We start from the raw sequence: 17,145 nt of genomic DNA on the forward strand, positions 1-17,145 counted from the left end.
CTGTTTGTTCCATATTGTCAATTTTTCAAATGTCCACTTACAGGGAGAGGATGTTTTATTTTGTGCCTCAAAGCTTGCAACACTTATGCATTCTTTTCAAGCCAAAATCAAGCACATAAAATAAATGTAATAAACCAACAACATTCCTTATATCTGGTATGCTGATATTTATTATTTATAGGAGAAACACCATTTTAGGGATGTAGGTAAGCAATGACTCTCCTCCCCAAACAAAAGGTATGTTGTTATACATAGGTTTTGACTTTCATAAATTTATGGACTGTTGTCTAGGATGATATGATGGTTGTTTCTGGTGGGGAGAGTTTGTCTTAATACTATAACCTGGAATATAAACTAATATCTAGTAGAGTGACAAAGGCTAATTTTTGTATGCAATGTGGCTTTCAATTAATGAAGAACATTCTGTTGCATTCTGTTGACATTTCTTTTTTGAGCACTGCCCTTAGATTATTTTTATACTAGGTCAGCCCAGATCATTAAAACTGGCCTTTATTGTTTTAGAAGAAAACTATTTTTAGCCATTTGGTAAATCATAAACATATAAATGAAAACTTTTTTGGGGGAAATTAAATTTTGAAACCAATTTTTAAATAACCTTCCAGTAATTTCATATGTTAGTTTTTTTTATACATGGTATTAGAAGAACCATACACTTTGTAACATAACTAGTTTTGAGTCCAGTGGCATCTTAGAAACCAATAGATTTTCAAGATACAACCTTTTGAGAGTCAAACTCCCTTTGCCAGTTACCTAGTTATGTTTCAATGGGTGCTAAGATGATACATATCTTCATTGTAGGCATATTCAATTAGAAAGCAATCATAATAAATGCAATATTTGAAGAAGTCTAAAGGTCCAGGAATTGGTTTCAGAGTTTATATATCCCAGCTTCTTTACTGTATGCCATTGCATAACTGATGCTGATGCTGTTTTGCCTTTTTTCTACTGGCAACATATGGAGGTTGTGAAGGATCTAGGATGGCATCGTTCAACTTTCTCTGAAAACTTACTGTTTTAATTCTTATTGGCTCTGTTTGCCCCAAAGCAGAAAAAAATTTAAGAGATTGCTACTAAAAATGAAATGGGTGGCAGAATTCACTTTCAAAACTTCCCAGGACATGATTCAATTTTGTGCCAGGGCACAAGAAACACAGGGTTCTTTTCTGTGGGGTGGGACCTGCCAATTTCCCCCACCTATGCAATTAATGGAATAAGACAGTTTCTAGTGTTACTGTTTGCACTGTTTGGTTATTGTTGTTAGTATTTTAAATTCTCAAAAAAATGTGCTGTCCAGTTCATATAGATGCAGGCTGTACTGCTGGAAACGAGAGGAAAAAATGTATGTGACCCCAAGAATTTCCTCTGAGACATAATGGTTGTCCAACTCACCAGTATTTTCCCTCATGACAGGAAAAGGCTTCACTCCTTCTACAGTCTGTGCCCAGTTCGCAAAAATCAATGTAAAGAAAATATGCCTCCTTGTTTTTTCTCAGGAGATGAAAATTAAGAATGAATAGGAGTAACAGTAAACCTTTACTTTCTCTTCAATGGCATGTTATTTAATTAGCTTTCAGTTTTGATCTGAAGAGACTAAAGCTAATCTTTTTGTCCTAGACCTTGTAATCTTTCAAAACCTTATCAACCAATTATACTCCAGAGGGGTTAAAACAGTACTAGCTACCTCATTATCTCCACTTGAAAATCTTTGGCTTGCTGTGCAAATCTATATTAAAATTCCTTTTAATAGGTCCAATTGAAAGAAACATAATTCTTGCTTTAAGCATTAATTAACATTAATACAACTCACTCTTAACTTTTACCTATCCTATTTATTATTTTTTTATACCTTGATTAAATTAAATTACAGAAGAAATTACTATAAGATTAACTTTTAAAAAATCTCTGAGAGTTGGAACCTCAGTAAAAAAATTCAAGGTAAATGCGAATTTTTCATCAATGGTAAAAACAGCCTGTTAGATGGCTGTCACCTAAATTTTGAACAATTGTGAGAATGAAACATAGCTATCAGAAGGCTTAAAGAGGTCTCAGCAACTTGCTGGCTCGAGGCTATAGTGACCCCTTCCTAAAGCCTTCTTAGGGAGTTCCAAATACACATTTTTTTGTAGCTCTTTTTCACGTTTTGAGGAGAACATGTAACAAAAACCAAAGTGTGTCTACTCCTGTGCCTCTACATCTGTACTTTTTCTCCTCTTCCAGGATTCAGTTGATTTAACAAAAACAACTTACCTTCATATCTAGTGTATGTTGCAATCTAGGCTTCAGGATTTGATTCATTTGTCCGGGAAAGTTTTGATTGCAGTTAACGTGAGCCAGTAATGTGATACTGTGAAACAAAAGATCAGAGCTATTTGTGGTTGTCCTAACAGAAGCATCACATTGTAGTACTTAGGAAGTAATAATATGATTCTGTTCAGATATGATAAGGCCTCTTTAGAGATGCTGTATTGAATTTAGCCACAGTGCTTTGAGGAGGATATTAGCAAACTGGTAGGGATTCCATAAAGACAAACATGAAAAAGCTGATAGAAAATAGTTGGTGTATTACATAGAAATACAGGATTATAGGGGATTTTTTTCAGTAGTGCACTAAAAGAAAAATGTTTCTTCTCCATATCCACCAAAGTTATGAGTAAATTATAGGAACTTATTTGTTTTAAGGACCCCAGTAAGATCAAATAACCTGGGAGTTTTCTCCCTGAGGTGGAAGACATCTTGTGGGTGATTTCTACCACTTGCTTAAGGGAGGCAGGAATTCTTTCTTTTTCCCCGCAGTGGTGGAATCAACCTTTTTAATTTGTTTCCTGCCTCAGCTAGACCATTTATGCACTGGGAACTTCATTGCTCCACCCCCCTGTCAGGAGCACAGATTGGGGTGGATGAGGTGCAGCAGGCTAAATGTTCCCCCATGTGGGTACAGGAAGAGGTGGGGGAACCTGCCACAACTAAAACTCCAGCTGCAGCCCAGCATGAAACCAGTGCATAAACAGTCCTAGAGAGCAACTTAGACCGTTTATGCACTGGAGGTTTCATGCCAGGCTGCAGGCTGGAGTTTCATTCACGGCAAGTTGCCCGACCTCTTCCTGCACCCACATGGGGGAGCATTTGGCCTGGTGTGCCTCATCCGCCCCCAATTTTTGCTCCTGCACGGAAGCTGGGGCAGTGAAGTTCCCAGTGTGTAAACAGTCTTAGTGAGCAAATGTAGCAGGCTTTCCTGCTCTACAGCCTATACTTCTTTTTTTTAGCCTTAACACACTTCAGAAAGGAGACTACCTTATATGCCTAGACCTTCAAGAAGTATATCTTCATGTTCCTGTTATAGAGAAGCATAGAAGTTTCCTTCACTTTTGTGTAGGAATTATCTGTTCAAAGCATTATCTGTTCAAAGCACTACTCTACAGTTTGTCTACCACGTCAAGGGTATTCTCAAAGGTTCTGATAAAGCTGATTGTAGCACTCAGACAACAACAAAGACACATATATCAGTAGTTGGATGATCATCTGATCTAGTTTGCATCCAACCATCAAGCAGAGACCAACAAAATTAGGTAACCATCAAGCATTCATACAGATTTATTGAACCTTCAGAAGAATTCATTGATACCATCTCAGTGACTGGAGCACTTAGAAGTTATCAAAGAAACTTGTTATCTGTCCATGACCAGAAAGAAAATGGAGAAGACAAAGAACATGGCTTCTTCACTCATAGAGCAAGGTGTCGTATCTAATGCTTCTGTCAAGTCTCAAGGGCCTGTTAATTTTATTTATTTTTATTTATTTATAATTGGATTTATATACCGCCGTTCGCCAAAAGGTCTCACGGCGGTTCACAATAAAATATAAAATCAAAGTAAAATCACATAAAATTCCATAAATACCCCATTATTACAATAAAAGATGGCATTCTATTCTATAACTTAACCTACTTTTTCTGCATGGTCAGAGAGAGGTTGGGCCTTAATCCTGTAAGAGAGAGAGGAGAGAAAGACTGGCCGATGGATTAGGGATCTTGGATGGAACACGGGCTCTGTCCTGGCCTCAACCATATGCCTGGCGGAAGAACTCTGTCTTACAGGCCCTGTGGAAAGATGGTAATTCCGACAGGGCCCTTAGCTCCTCCGGGAGCTCATTCCACCAGGTTGGGGCCAGGACCGAAAAGGCCCTGGCCTTGGTCGAGGCCAGGCGAACGTCCCGGGGGCCCGGGACAGTCAGTAGATTCATACCCGCAGAGCGGAGAGCCCTGCGGGGGGCATAAGCAACCAAACAGTCCCGCAGTTAAGTAGGACCCAAGCCGCGTATGGCCTTAAAGGTTAATACCAACACCTTAAACTTGACCCGGAAACAGACTGGTAACCAATGAAGATGACAGAGTACCGGATGAATATGGGCCCTCCAAGGTGTCCTAGTGAGGACCCTAGCTGCCGCATTTTGTACCAGCTGTAACTTCCGGAGTCTCTGTAACTTCAGAGTCAAGGGTAGGTCTGCGTAGAGCGAGTTACAGTAATCTAGTCTGGAAGTGACCATTGCATGGATCACAGTGGCTAGGTGTTCCGAGGACAGGTAGGGCGCTAGTAGCCGGGCCTGGCGAAGATGAAAAAAAGCCGTCTGGGCTACTTTCGTGACTTGAGCCTCCATAGACAGGGAGGCATCAAAAGTCACTCCCAAGTTCCTGACCACTGGTGTAGATGTTAATTGTACACCATTCAGGCATGGGAGGTGCTCTTCCTGATCCTGCCCTCTTCTGCCCAGCCACAGGACCTCCGTCTTGGAGGGGTTGAGTTTCAGGCGACACTGCCTGAGCCACCCAGCCACTGCTTCCAAACAACTGGTGAATGTATCTGGGGGGGAGTCCGGCCGGCCGCCCATTAGGAGATAGAGCTGGGTGTCATCCGCATATTGGTGGCACCCTAGCCTATAACCCCGAACCAACTGGGCCAGAGGGCGCATGTAGATGTTGAACAACATGGGGGAGAGCACCGCCCCCTGCGGAACCCCACAGGGGAGTTCGCAGGGATCCGATAGTTCATCCCCCACTGCCACCCTCTGCGTCCGGTTCCGGAGGAAGGAGGCCAGCCATTGCAGCGCAGTCCCCCTAATTCCGGTCCCGGCGAGGCGGTGAACCAGTAGCTCGTGGTCGAGCTATTTTGAACCTGGATACTACTCAGCATGGTCAACTTCATTTGAGAGTACCCCAAAGGTTTCTATGATGGTTTCAGAAACAGCTGTCAAGCAAGATCTTGCCCTTTGTGTTCCATTGCCAGTGAAACTGAGCCTGAGATGAGCCTTAATAATTTATCGTTGAAATATTGTAAAGCCAGTTAAATTGTTTTTATTTCCAGCAGACTAACCTGAAGACTTGAGTCCTGTGACAATAGGTCTTAAGTTGGTTTTCCCAGAATGGTCAGCCTTGCATTCATGAAGACCTGTATCTCATCCATCAGAGAACCTTTGGCCTTGCATCAAATTCTTCTCCTTGGTCCACCACCTCAGATCAATTGGTACCCGGCTGCGGCTCCTCCTTGTCCTCCTCCCAGGCTGCTGCCTCGGGGGCTGCCCTGCCACTTTGCCTCTGGCTCACCTTTGGTGTTCTCCAGCGGTTGCCATGGCTGGGGCTCCCCCTCAGCGTGGCACTGTGCAGCTGCTGCTGGCAGTGCCCCCCAGCGGGTGGTGGAAAGTCAGGGGTGCCAGCGGGAAGCAAGTGGAGCAGGGTCTCAGGTGGCAGCGATGTCCCTCGGCAAAAGACTACCCCCCCCCCGGGCCTCAGTAAAATTGTCAAGCATTGACCGGTCCCCGGTTATAAAAAGGTTGGGGACCATTGCCCTTACCTACTGGTTACCATTAAATATAGTGCATTGTTGTGTGTGCATTGGTATAAATATGGTTAGCACCAAACTTGGGTATCTTAATATTCCCAAATTGAAACTGAGATCCAACTATCATTTATTCCTCAGGGTCAAAAGCTGATTATTATTAGAATCAACTGTGGGTATACTGGATCAGATGTAATATTAATTAGAAAATATGTGGAACTTAAAGAGAGAGGAACATGTTGAATGCCTCAGGCTTCCTGCCCAATACACAAGAACAACAATGTAGCATTTTGTCCTAATCACACAAGTACTTATAATATTGAGATACAAAAATATACCTTGGTTGTTTTTCATTGATGCATGGAAGTCTTTTTAAGTGTACGTCTATATATTTATTTATTCCTGCTTTTCTTGTGGCTCAGGGAAGCTTATTAATCACAATTCTGAATTGGTGCAAACCCTCCTGAAAATCTGATGACCCTTTCCAATAACTTGGAGAACATTTCCCTCACCACAGAGAGATGGTGTAGAAAATCCCTAATATACATTGTTTCAAATGTATTAAGTTTAGATGTTTTCCTTTAAATTTTGTTATCTTTTATGTGTTTTAATATTTTAGGATTGAAACAGGTTTTGTTATTTTCAAATTGATGTATATATATACTAGCAAGAAGCCCATTGCAACCAGGAATGAAATGGGCACTATGACCCAGGGGACACTGTCTCTTTCTTGCTTTCTTTTCCTCTCACTGCATGTCTCTCCATGTGCCTCCCAGCAGGAGGCATAGCAGGTAATTAGGGCTCATTCTGAGGAGGGAAGCAGGGCTGGTGTGCGGTTTGGGGTAGCTTTCTCTGTCTATATATGTTGCAGCAGGGGTAGTTCTCTCTGTGTGTGTCTTTGTAGCAGCAGGAGCCATAGCAGGTAATTCGGGCCCCTTCTTAGGAGGGAAGCAGGACTGGTCAGCAGCTTTTAGCAGCTCTCTCTGTGTCTTTCTCTGGCTCCCTCACAACAGGAGCAATAGGAGGGAATGAGGGTTCGTGTTCGGTCTCGCAGAGCTCTGTGTGTCTCTGTCTCTGGCATGGCTGAGAGGAACATGGCTAGCGCCCAGGGAGGGAGGGCAGGAGCTGTAGGGGCAGGGCACATCGTGATTGGCCTTATTCCAACTTGGACAGCTGGACACGTTCCACCCCTCAGGCTGTTTCACAAATATATAGAGGAACCATGGATAAGGATAGCTTTATAAAGGAAAAATAGTGAGATACATAGATGGGGAAGGGTCAGTGTGCTCAGAAAAATATTACACCTGTGATCTCCCAGATATATTGGCTCCTGAATCAAGACCAAATCAAATTCAAGTATTTAAAGCCTTTAAGCATTGGGGACCCCTGTATCTGTGGGACTGCCTCTTCTGCTATTCCCTTTCAAAGGGCATTTTTAGCGAAAGGCCAGAAGTTGCACAGAATCCCTGACACAAAAGAGGTAAGATTGGCCTTGATTGACCAGCCTGGTGGAATGCTCTTCCTGGGGAGATCAGGACCATCAACAGTTCCTGGGACCTGCAAGACAGAGCCGTTCTGCTAGGCTTATGGTTGAGGCCAGGAATATAACATAAAAACATTTCCCTCTTGAAGAATCTCCTTCTTATAAAGTACTGATCCACCATTATAACCTAATCACCTCCAGTGACATTTTAAGAGGTGACCTTTAAATAATTTTAAATAATGTATTATATCTATGAATGGTGTTTAAGTTATGTAATCTATTAATTGTACACTTTAATATGTTGTGAGCTGCCCTAAGCCAACCAGGAAGGGCAGATTATAAAATAAAGATGAGGAGGAGGAGCAGCAGGAGCATTTAGCCTTATGTTATAGTGTGTTCTCAAGCTCTGGATGTTTGTGTACTTTGAAACATAATGTCACTACAGTTTGTCACTACAAACATTTGTTGCTTTTGCGGCAACTTTTTCAATGTAAAATTGAAACTTTGCTGGTGGTATGAATATACCCCAAAATACATAGTGTGTATGTATGTTATTTCACAGGTTGTCCCAACAATGCTTTCTAAAAATTCAGTAAGATTATGCTAATTTTAAATCTTTGTACAATAAAATCTGAGTCCAGTAGCACCTTTTAGACCAACAAAGATTTATTCAAGGCATGAGCTTTCGAGTGCAAGTGTGAGCTTTCGAGTCCTTGAATAAATCTTGTCCTTTCGAGTCCTTGAATAAAGGTGCTACCGGATTTTATTGTGCTACTTCAGACCAACACAGCTACCCATTTGAATTTAAAGCTTTGTATTCAACAAATATATTACTGTCATCCTCCCCCCCCCCCCCCATTTATCAGTTCTGTAAGCTGGACAGTAGCCAGCCGTCTTCAGGAAAGAAGAAAACCCATACTAGGGATATGGGTTACTCAGTTAGTAAAGAGAAAAACGGAGAGAAAATCTTGCCCCCTTCTCCCTAACTAAAAATAAAAATTATGTCTCAGCCATCTGACTTGTTAAAGAATATGAATCCTTTTAAATGTCATGGGGCTTATAGCCTAATGCCCCCAGTGCAGACTGTTCTCTCTCTATTTTTAATATGCTGCATAATTTGAATAATAATAGGTTGTATACATTTCACAGATTACCAGAGTACTGTATTGGACTGGGCTGAACTGGGATGTGCAAAGAAATGAAAGGATAAGAGATAATTATGTTAATTGTAATTCAATTTGTGGGATGTAAAACAAAAACTTGAATATCCATAATTTTGTTGGTTTTTCTTTCCTCCCTCTTTCTTAGAGAACATCTGGGCAACAAGAAGAGATAAACAATCTAGTACAGAGAAAAATTGCTGTAGATGAGGAAAATATCGTCTTGAAGAGTGATCTCTGCCTCTTGCAGCAGAAATTTACAGATAATATCCAGGAACTTAAGGTATATTGACTTGTACATAGTATGAAGATGGCCCCATCTTTGAAGTAGCTCTTTGAGCTGCATCAGTCTTTGTGGCACAGAAAGTGACAAGCTCAGAGGAAATATAGCCTTAGGCCTTAGCCTGTACCATCCAGTTTTCTCTCATGCACGAAACTCGAAGAAAGAGGCTTTAAAGTGAGGAATCCACGCTTTATAACTTTCAGATAAATAGTTAATGATGGAAATGGAGCAAAGAAAGTAGGAGTGTGAAGATGTGGCTTCGTGTAATTAGATTCTGATGGGACTGGCATTATTAATTGATAAAGCAGAGGTCTGGGAGGATATGTCTGTGTGGGTCTCAAAAATAGCTGGGGACAGCATCAAAGGCAGCTTGATCAATTAATGGGCTCTTTGCAAATGTGTACTCATCAAAGCTGTCATCCAGCTAAAAAATATGACCCTTCCACCTGCATGAAAGAGGCCAATAAAAGTACACAGGTGACCTTGGCCATCAAATATAGAAGAAGCTGCTGTGAGGGTAAAACTGCACAGTTTATATTTGCTGATTAGTGTTCACTTTTTTCTCTCCTCCCTCCCCCTTTTTTTTTGTTTATCGGCCCTTGTGGTACTGTTCTACAGGACACTAAGGAGTGTGCAGTGAGAAAGGAAGAGCAAAGCAGGCTGGTTATAAAAAATCTGGAGGAGGAAAATGAGGGATTAAATACACGCTATGCTGACCTGCTAAATGACCTGGAGAAACTGAGGAAGCAGGAGGCACAATGGAGAATAGAAAAATCTGGCATTGATGCAAAAATAAAGGTATGAGAAGGAACATGCTCCTGGATGTGGTTTCAGAGCTGGCTTCTCTCAGGCATTATGCTACATGCTATTTTCTTTAAATAACAAGTTATATATTCATAACCACCAATGGGGACTGACATTCATTTACATTCCTTCACTTAAGACCCAAAGCTTTTTAAAAATTGATGTTGCAAAGCAGGAAACTGACTTCAAATAGCCACCCTAAAATGTAATCATTAAATAATAAAAGATATTTCATTCAAATATAAACAGATTTTAAAAAAAAAACTAGGAAATGATCCTGTCACTCCAGAATTCCCTCTCCCCTCCCCCAAGTCAGATGGGTAACCAGAATCTGTATCCAAAAGAGAAAAACCTGGCTTGATTGGACCCAGTGGTTCATCTGGTTTAGTGTTCTGTTGACCAGTTATAAACTAGAATGCATTTAATTCATAAAATGGCCCACTGTACTCAATGGAACTTACTTTCATGTAAATGTGCAGAGGGATGTAGTATTGATTTCACTGTATTTACTTTATAACTTTTTTCCCTTCTCAGTAGAGACCCAAAGTGACTTAGGTTGTACTCTTTTTTTCCATTTTATGAAGTAGGTTAGATCAGGCTTTCTCAACCAGGGTTTCTTGACAACCCTGTAAGGGTTTCCTGAATGGGTGAGAGTTAATTAATTTTAATTTGTTAAACATTTTACAGGGTGATACAACCATATATGGTCATGTTGATCCCCTCCCCCCAAAGGGCCAGTGATAGGCCTGGAGGGAGTGGGAAGGGATGAGGTCCTGGGTGGGCATGTAGACAGCTATGCTTTCCAATCACATAACTTCAGGGTTTTCTCAACAGTAAAAAAAGTTGAGAAATTCTGGGTTAGATTGAGTATGTGTGTGACTGGCCAAAGGTCAACTATCAAGATTCTGTGGAAGAGGAGATTTGAACCTAGGCCTTCCACACCCTAGTCTGACACTTTAGCAACTACTTATACAGTGGCTCTTATAATTTTACTGACAGGAACTGTATTGTCAGTCTTATACTTCCTTGTTTTAATATTAACCTTCAAAGAACTGTGAAAGTTGATTGCTCTATTATGATATATTAAAAAATATCTTGGCATGAATGACCATAAATAACCTCTTCTTACAAAGTATTACAAAGTATTAAGATGGATTTTTTTTTTTTTGGAGGGGAGGGAACGACACAGGTGGAGTGCTTAAGATGTTGCCTGCAGGTGGATTTCTGAACAGAGAGGCTCAAATCTTCTCATTGTTAAATCTGATCTCAACTGTAGGTTGAGTGGAATAGCTCTGTATTTCAGGCCCTGCAGAATTTATTAAGGTCCCACAGGGCCCTGATGTCATCTCGCAGCATGTTCCACCAGACCAAGACTGAAAACCCAGGTTGAGGTCAATTTCACCTCCTTGGGGCTAAGAACCCTGAGCAAATTCCAATCATTAGATCTTAGTGCTATAGTACATACTGGGATAGTATGTAGATCTTAGTGCTATAGTACACACTTAGTGCTTAGTACATACTGGGAGAGAAAGTCCTGAAGATATGAGAATCCCAGAGTATTTAGTATTTTAAAGATTAATACAAAAACCTTGAACCTATCTGGAGCCAGTACAGTTGGGGGAGCACAGGTTGAATATGTGCTCTCCATTGGGTCCCAGTAAGGACCTGAGTGACTGCATTCTAGACCAGTTGGAGTTTCTAGAGCAGCTTTAAGAGAAGTCCTGTGTAGAGTGAAGTACAGTAGTCTAGTCTAGAAACGACTGTTGCAAGGACCATAATGGTGATGTCGAATGCCAACAGGTAGGCCACAAGTTATGGCTGGTGGAGATGATAGAATGCCTAGTGAGCATCCTTTGTGAGCTGAGCCTCCATAGACAGGGAGGCATCCAGAATGACATGCAGTTTCTTGACAGTGGTTGAACACGTCAAAGAGCCAGGATTGCACCACCTCCCTTGTGGCAGGCAGACCCAGCCAGAGGACTTCTGTCTTAGCTGGCTACATCTCCAGCTGACTCCATTTGAGCCAATTCACCACAATCTTATTGATCAATAACTCAGAACCCTTTCAGAAGAGGCAGGTCTTCAAACCCACCTGGAAGGCTTTAAGAAAGTAAGAAAGGCTTTAAAAAACATCTGGTCAAAGAATGGGGGGGCACGCGTGTACAAATGAATGGCCATCCATCAGCAGGAATATCTGGGTGTCACCAATATACTGGTAATAACCCAGCTTGAAATTCTGGATAAGCTTTGAAGTTCCTTGTATTGAAACAAGTTGGGAGCCAGTGCAGATTATATAATACTGGCTTAATGTAATAATTCACTAGTTTAATATGGTAATATGCCACTGCTTTATTTAAATTGTTTATGCCCCCACCTTTATTTTGGCCTTTGTCAATTTACAATCATGGCCAGGAGACACAATTTAAAATATCAGAAAGTACAGAAAATAATCACAAGTTCTATTAATTTCCAAACAATTCAAGTCCTACCTATGAGAAGGTTCTATCTCAAATATGATAGGCTTCATGAAAGTCCATCAGAAGCAACTCCTTATCATTTGCCCTTATGAGCAGAAAAATGGAAGACCATTATAGACCATCGGGGCAGAAGATGATGGGAATCACAATTCATACCCAAGTTGTTACAGAAAGAGGTGATCATTCACATATGTAGGTTGCAGGTTGTGAAGTGCTTTAGAAGTCTAGACTAATGCCTCAAATTGAATGTTGTAGTTAAATAAATAACCAGTGCAGCTACTTGAAGATTGGTATAATACAACCAAACTAACTTCAGTTAAAACTCCTGTCTTCAAGGGCTACATATATCCTGTTACAGTAATCTATTGTCTGGAAAAGCATGGCTAGGTTAGTAGGATCTAGAATGGGAAATAATTAGCAAATTAAGTGTGTATAATAGTCAACATTGCTAGCAATAGCTCCAGTCAGATTTTCTTTCAGAATAGTTAGATCCAGAATTATCGTCAAGTTATTTCCATGATTCACTAACAAATAATCTTTACAATGATTCAAACAAATTCAGGAAGTGATACTGCTCCAGAGGATCAGTTTTCTCAGCTAACATCTCTCTGACCATTTCCGCACTGGAGGCTTTGCACCGGGCTGCAGGCTGGAGTTTGAATTGGGGCAGGTTGCCCCGCCTCTGCTTTTGCACAGGAGAGCATTTGCCCTGGTGTACCTCATTCACCCCGGACTTGTGTTCTTGCATGGGAGCCAGGGCAGTGAAGTGTCTTTCCAAGATTCATATTGAACACTTTTCCTTCAGTTGTTTTTAAGTATGGGGCATTCTTGTTCTCATGCTGAATTTAGAAGAAGAGTTGGTTCTTTTGTGCCACTTTTCTGTACTAGAAGGAGTCTCAAAGCGCCTTTCCTCTTCCCATGACTCCCCGTGACAGGGATTCCCAACCAGGAGTCCGCGGCCTTTCATCTCCTGCCTTAATGGACTTGGCTACAAACTAGGGAACCAGGTGCTTCCATTGCTCCTCTTCCTGAGCTTGAGTTTTCTTGTGGTTTCTGCTCCTGGGAGGGGGTGGAGCCTGCACACCTAGTCCCGCTTTAAACCACTTCCTAACTCTCTCCCTCACTCTTCCTTCAGCTTATCTGCTAATGTGGGTGGTGATGTGACTTCTGGTGACATGTCACTTCTGGGTGTATGGCAGGGAGGTGTGGCAGCTGATATCATATCCAGGGTACCTCGAAGACTGAAAAAGTATTTCAGGGACTCGTCCATTGTAAAAAATCTGAAAAAGGCTACCCTGTGAGGCAGTGGTCCCCAACCTTTTTATCACTGGGGACCAGTCAACGGTTGACAATTTTACTGAGGCCTGGGGAGTAGTCTTTTGCCGAGGGATGCTGCCGCCTGAGCTCCTGTTCCACTTGCTTTCTGCCAGCACCCCTGACTTCCTGCCGCCTGCTGGGGGGCCCTGTCAGTAGCAGCTGCAACCCCGGACCGGGGGTTGGGGACCACTGCTATGAGGTATTACTACTCAGTGAGATCAGCTTTATCAGGGCTGTGATAAACCCAAGGTCACCCATTTGCTGCATGTAGAGGATCAGGGAATCAAACCAATTTGCCAGATTAGAAATTGGCATTCCTAACCACTACACCAAGCTTGCTAACAGTTTTTCCTGTATGTGTGAGAACTTGCCATGGATACAGATAAGTCCTGCTCTGTGTGCATTTTAATGGAATAATTCTTGAATTTTTATTATGCCGTGTTGGCCTTTTATTTTAATTCCTCCTGACATATTTCTTTATTTTAATACTTGATTATAGGGTTTTTTTGTTAAATTTATTTTCTATTTTATGCTGTTGGATAATTTTGCAACATCTTTGGCAACAGGTTTCTTTCTTCCCTCAATTTGGTCATAGATCCATGGTAATTTGGAATTATGTTGTCTTACATGGGAAGACCAACTCTGTGATAAAGCAGTTAGGCCTTTGTCTATTGGATTCCTGTGATTTTTCTTGGTTCTTATTCCTTATTTTGTGTTTTTTGTCCCATTCAAATCATTTCTCATTCCTTACTTTGTGTTTTATGGCATGCTAACTGTGGTTGCTTATAAATTGACTACAGAATCTCATTTCTAGATTCAGATAATGTTTGATAATCTTGAGGTCTTGGCTAGAAAGCTTCTTGGACTTGAGCAGACTGAAGGGTTTTCCTGCGGAATAAATATACTGCCTTAACTACTTACAGTACAGGAGTTGTGGTTTAAAAAAAAATGTCTGACCTCTTTGTTTGGTCATCTGTGAAAACAAAGTTATTTTCATTTGTCTGTATATACATGCGTGGCTCATTAAAGTGAACTCTGAGGAGGTTATTGATTCCTATTGATCCCATTTGCAATCTAGTAGTAGCATTTTTATAATAGGAAGAGAGAATATTTTGCCTTGATAATCTGTTGGCTTGGAAATCACAACCACAATCTTTGACCGCCTGCTGGAGGTGGACCTGAGATCTTAACAACTATTTTTTAAAATGTATGCATGCACATGTGCTAGGAATGTATATTATAAAATGCTTAGTGTTTTTTTAAAGAACTTGATTTTGTTTTGTTAAATTTGCTATTAAATTATTATTCATTGTTAGATTAGTTATCTATTTGGTTTCTGTTTCTTCATGAGACATGCATTTTCTTCCTGTCACTGTTTCCTATCCAACTTAGATAAAATTCTCAGAGAATTTCTTGTATTTTTCCTGTGTCTAGACTGGGCCCTTCCAATTCAGGATACAGTAGAGAAAAGCATGTTAGGCCTGCAATTGAGAACACTCAAGATACAGGAGCACCCCAACCTCTATATTTCATTTATAAAGGGTAGAGAGATTCTTATTTTGTCCTACTTGTCTATGAAAGAGCTTTCTTTGGGACATTGTTCCCCTCTAGGACCTTTTGTAAAATTGAGGTCCTGAGATTTCTGTGAAGGTCCCGGTGAACGTTTGTCAAGTGAACTGTGAAGGGTTATGCATAATATGTCTGGGGCTGTCCACATTTCCTTTCTTGTATGATTGCCAGTCAGTAGGTTCTATGCATGGAGGAGGGCATTCCAACTGCTGACTGCATATCTCCTAGGAATGTAATTATTATCTGGTTCCTACTAGACGTGCTATTAGTTCACTTTACGAAGAGGGTGCTGTATTTGTTACTTTTCTTGGGGTATTTGTATTGCTTGTATCCTTCTGAACCTGGATGGCGCGGGGGGGATTGTCGTTTTGCAGCTCCATGATTGGAGGGTGTTACTAGTGTTGCTATGGATTCCAGTAGTGCAATCATGGTGCCAATATAGTGCAGTGGTTAAGAGCTGCTAATCTGGAGAACTGGCTTTGATTTCCCATTCTTCCACATGCAGCCAGCTGAGTGATCTTGCGTAGTCACAACTCTCAGCCTAAGCTACCTCACTGGCTCTCTGTTGTGGGGAAAGGAAGGGAAGGTGATTGTAAGCTGCTTTAAGACTCTTCTGGGTAATGAAAAGCTGGATATAAAAATCAGCTCCTCTTCTTTCAGCTTTGTGAAGTTGAGTTTCTTTTTGAATTTGTTTTCTGACTGAGGAAACATATGATAGAGAAAGCCATTGTGGTGTCATGGTTAAAGTGTTGGACTAGAAACTGGGAAACTCAGGTTTGATTCTCCTATCTCACATAGAACCCCGCTGGGTGACTTTGGACTAGTCCCAATCTCTCAGCCTAGACTACCTCACAGGGTTGTTATGAAGGTAAAACAGAGGAGAGGAAAACAATGTAAGCTACTTTGGGTCTCCACTGGGGAGAAAGGTGGGTTATAAATTTAGTAATAGCATTATATGTAAAGCAAATGCATAAAGGATGCCTAGCAATTCTCAAGGCACTTGTTAATACACTTGTGCAGGTCTGGATCCAAGATAACTTTGGGTCAAATGGGTGGAATCTTAGTGAAAAGAGGGACAAAGACCATTATTGCAAAGGAAACTGGATAACTGAAGGACAGGAAATATTGCTGCCAATTTCAATAGAAGGAGCAAAAAAAGAACTAGAAAGATTAACATAGAAGGGCTGACTATGATGAAGGATGGGACAATCAAAATGGGTCTAATGCAATGGACCCAATGAAAAGCAATGTTCATTGATGAATGAACATGCAAGAAATTAGCCACCCCATCCAAAATACACTGGTGCTGTACCTGCACAGTTAGTCACGATGATACTAGTTTTCCAAGTCTGCATTGCAGAAATATCAATTCCAATCAGTCTTGAACTCTATGGATCCATCCCTGCACATGGTGTTATCTATTCTATTATTAGTGTATATAAGTTTAGGTATATTACAATAATAGTTGTTCCATAGTGTGGTGTGTGGAGTTAATGTAACATTATCTTTAAATGTTTTATTTGCTTTATGATATAGATCCTTTTCTTTGTCCGGTTAATTATATATAGTTGTGCCACAGTCATTTTATATAATGCAGTTTATTGTATCATTTTATTTATCAGTTACTGTGTTATAAATATAACCTATGTGTTTTGTAGAATTTTGAAGCTGATTTAACAGACGCAAGAGTGCAGATGGAAATCTTTCACAGTAGATGCAATGATTTGGCAGTACAACTGGGAATTAAACAGAATGAATTAACACAAAAGGATTTAGATGTAGCCAAAGCCAGGTATGTTTGCCACATTTTTATAAAACATTTGTGAGCATGCTCATTCAAATGAATATGGTAAATGTCCGTTGTTTGGGATTTGTAGAAAAATTCATTGTAATGCTAGTCTGTTTTGCACACTATAGAGAAAGTTTAGAATGTCTGCTGTTTATGCAGACTATCTTGGTACCTTTTGGCTTCTATTACAGACATTATTTAAAAAATGCACATCTTTAATTAGCATTGGGTCAGAGAGTTCTTAGTCTCCACTGAAAGTCACAAAACATCAATATGATTAGTAACATAAGCAATTAATTTAAGAGGCTAAATGCCTGAAACTGACAAAAGTTTGAAGCCTAACTTTCACTTTTTAATTAGAGTCAAGTCTTGACAGGTCAGCAGGAGCCTGCTGCTGAAGGTTTATAATGTTGT

General features: G+C 40.7%; 1 protein-coding gene across 6 annotated transcripts in view; it reads left to right on the forward strand.

The window, feature by feature from the left end:
• The window catches only part of CNTLN (centlein), a 206,252-nt gene that overhangs the window by 51,519 nt on the left and 137,588 nt on the right, over positions 1-17,145 (forward strand). For all 6 annotated transcript variants that reach the window (XM_077345128.1, XM_077345130.1, XM_077345131.1 and 3 more), the window contains 3 exons: positions 8,641-8,775; positions 9,394-9,573; positions 16,601-16,734. In XM_077345128.1, coding sequence (XP_077201243.1) covers positions 8,641-8,775; positions 9,394-9,573; positions 16,601-16,734 — 449 coding nt within the window. The remainder of the gene's footprint in view (positions 1-8,640; positions 8,776-9,393; positions 9,574-16,600; positions 16,735-17,145) is intronic.

Source organism: Paroedura picta, chromosome 7 (assembly GCF_049243985.1).
Source record: "Paroedura picta isolate Pp20150507F chromosome 7, Ppicta_v3.0, whole genome shotgun sequence".
In the NCBI taxonomy this organism is placed as follows: Eukaryota; Metazoa; Chordata; class Lepidosauria; order Squamata; family Gekkonidae; genus Paroedura; species Paroedura picta.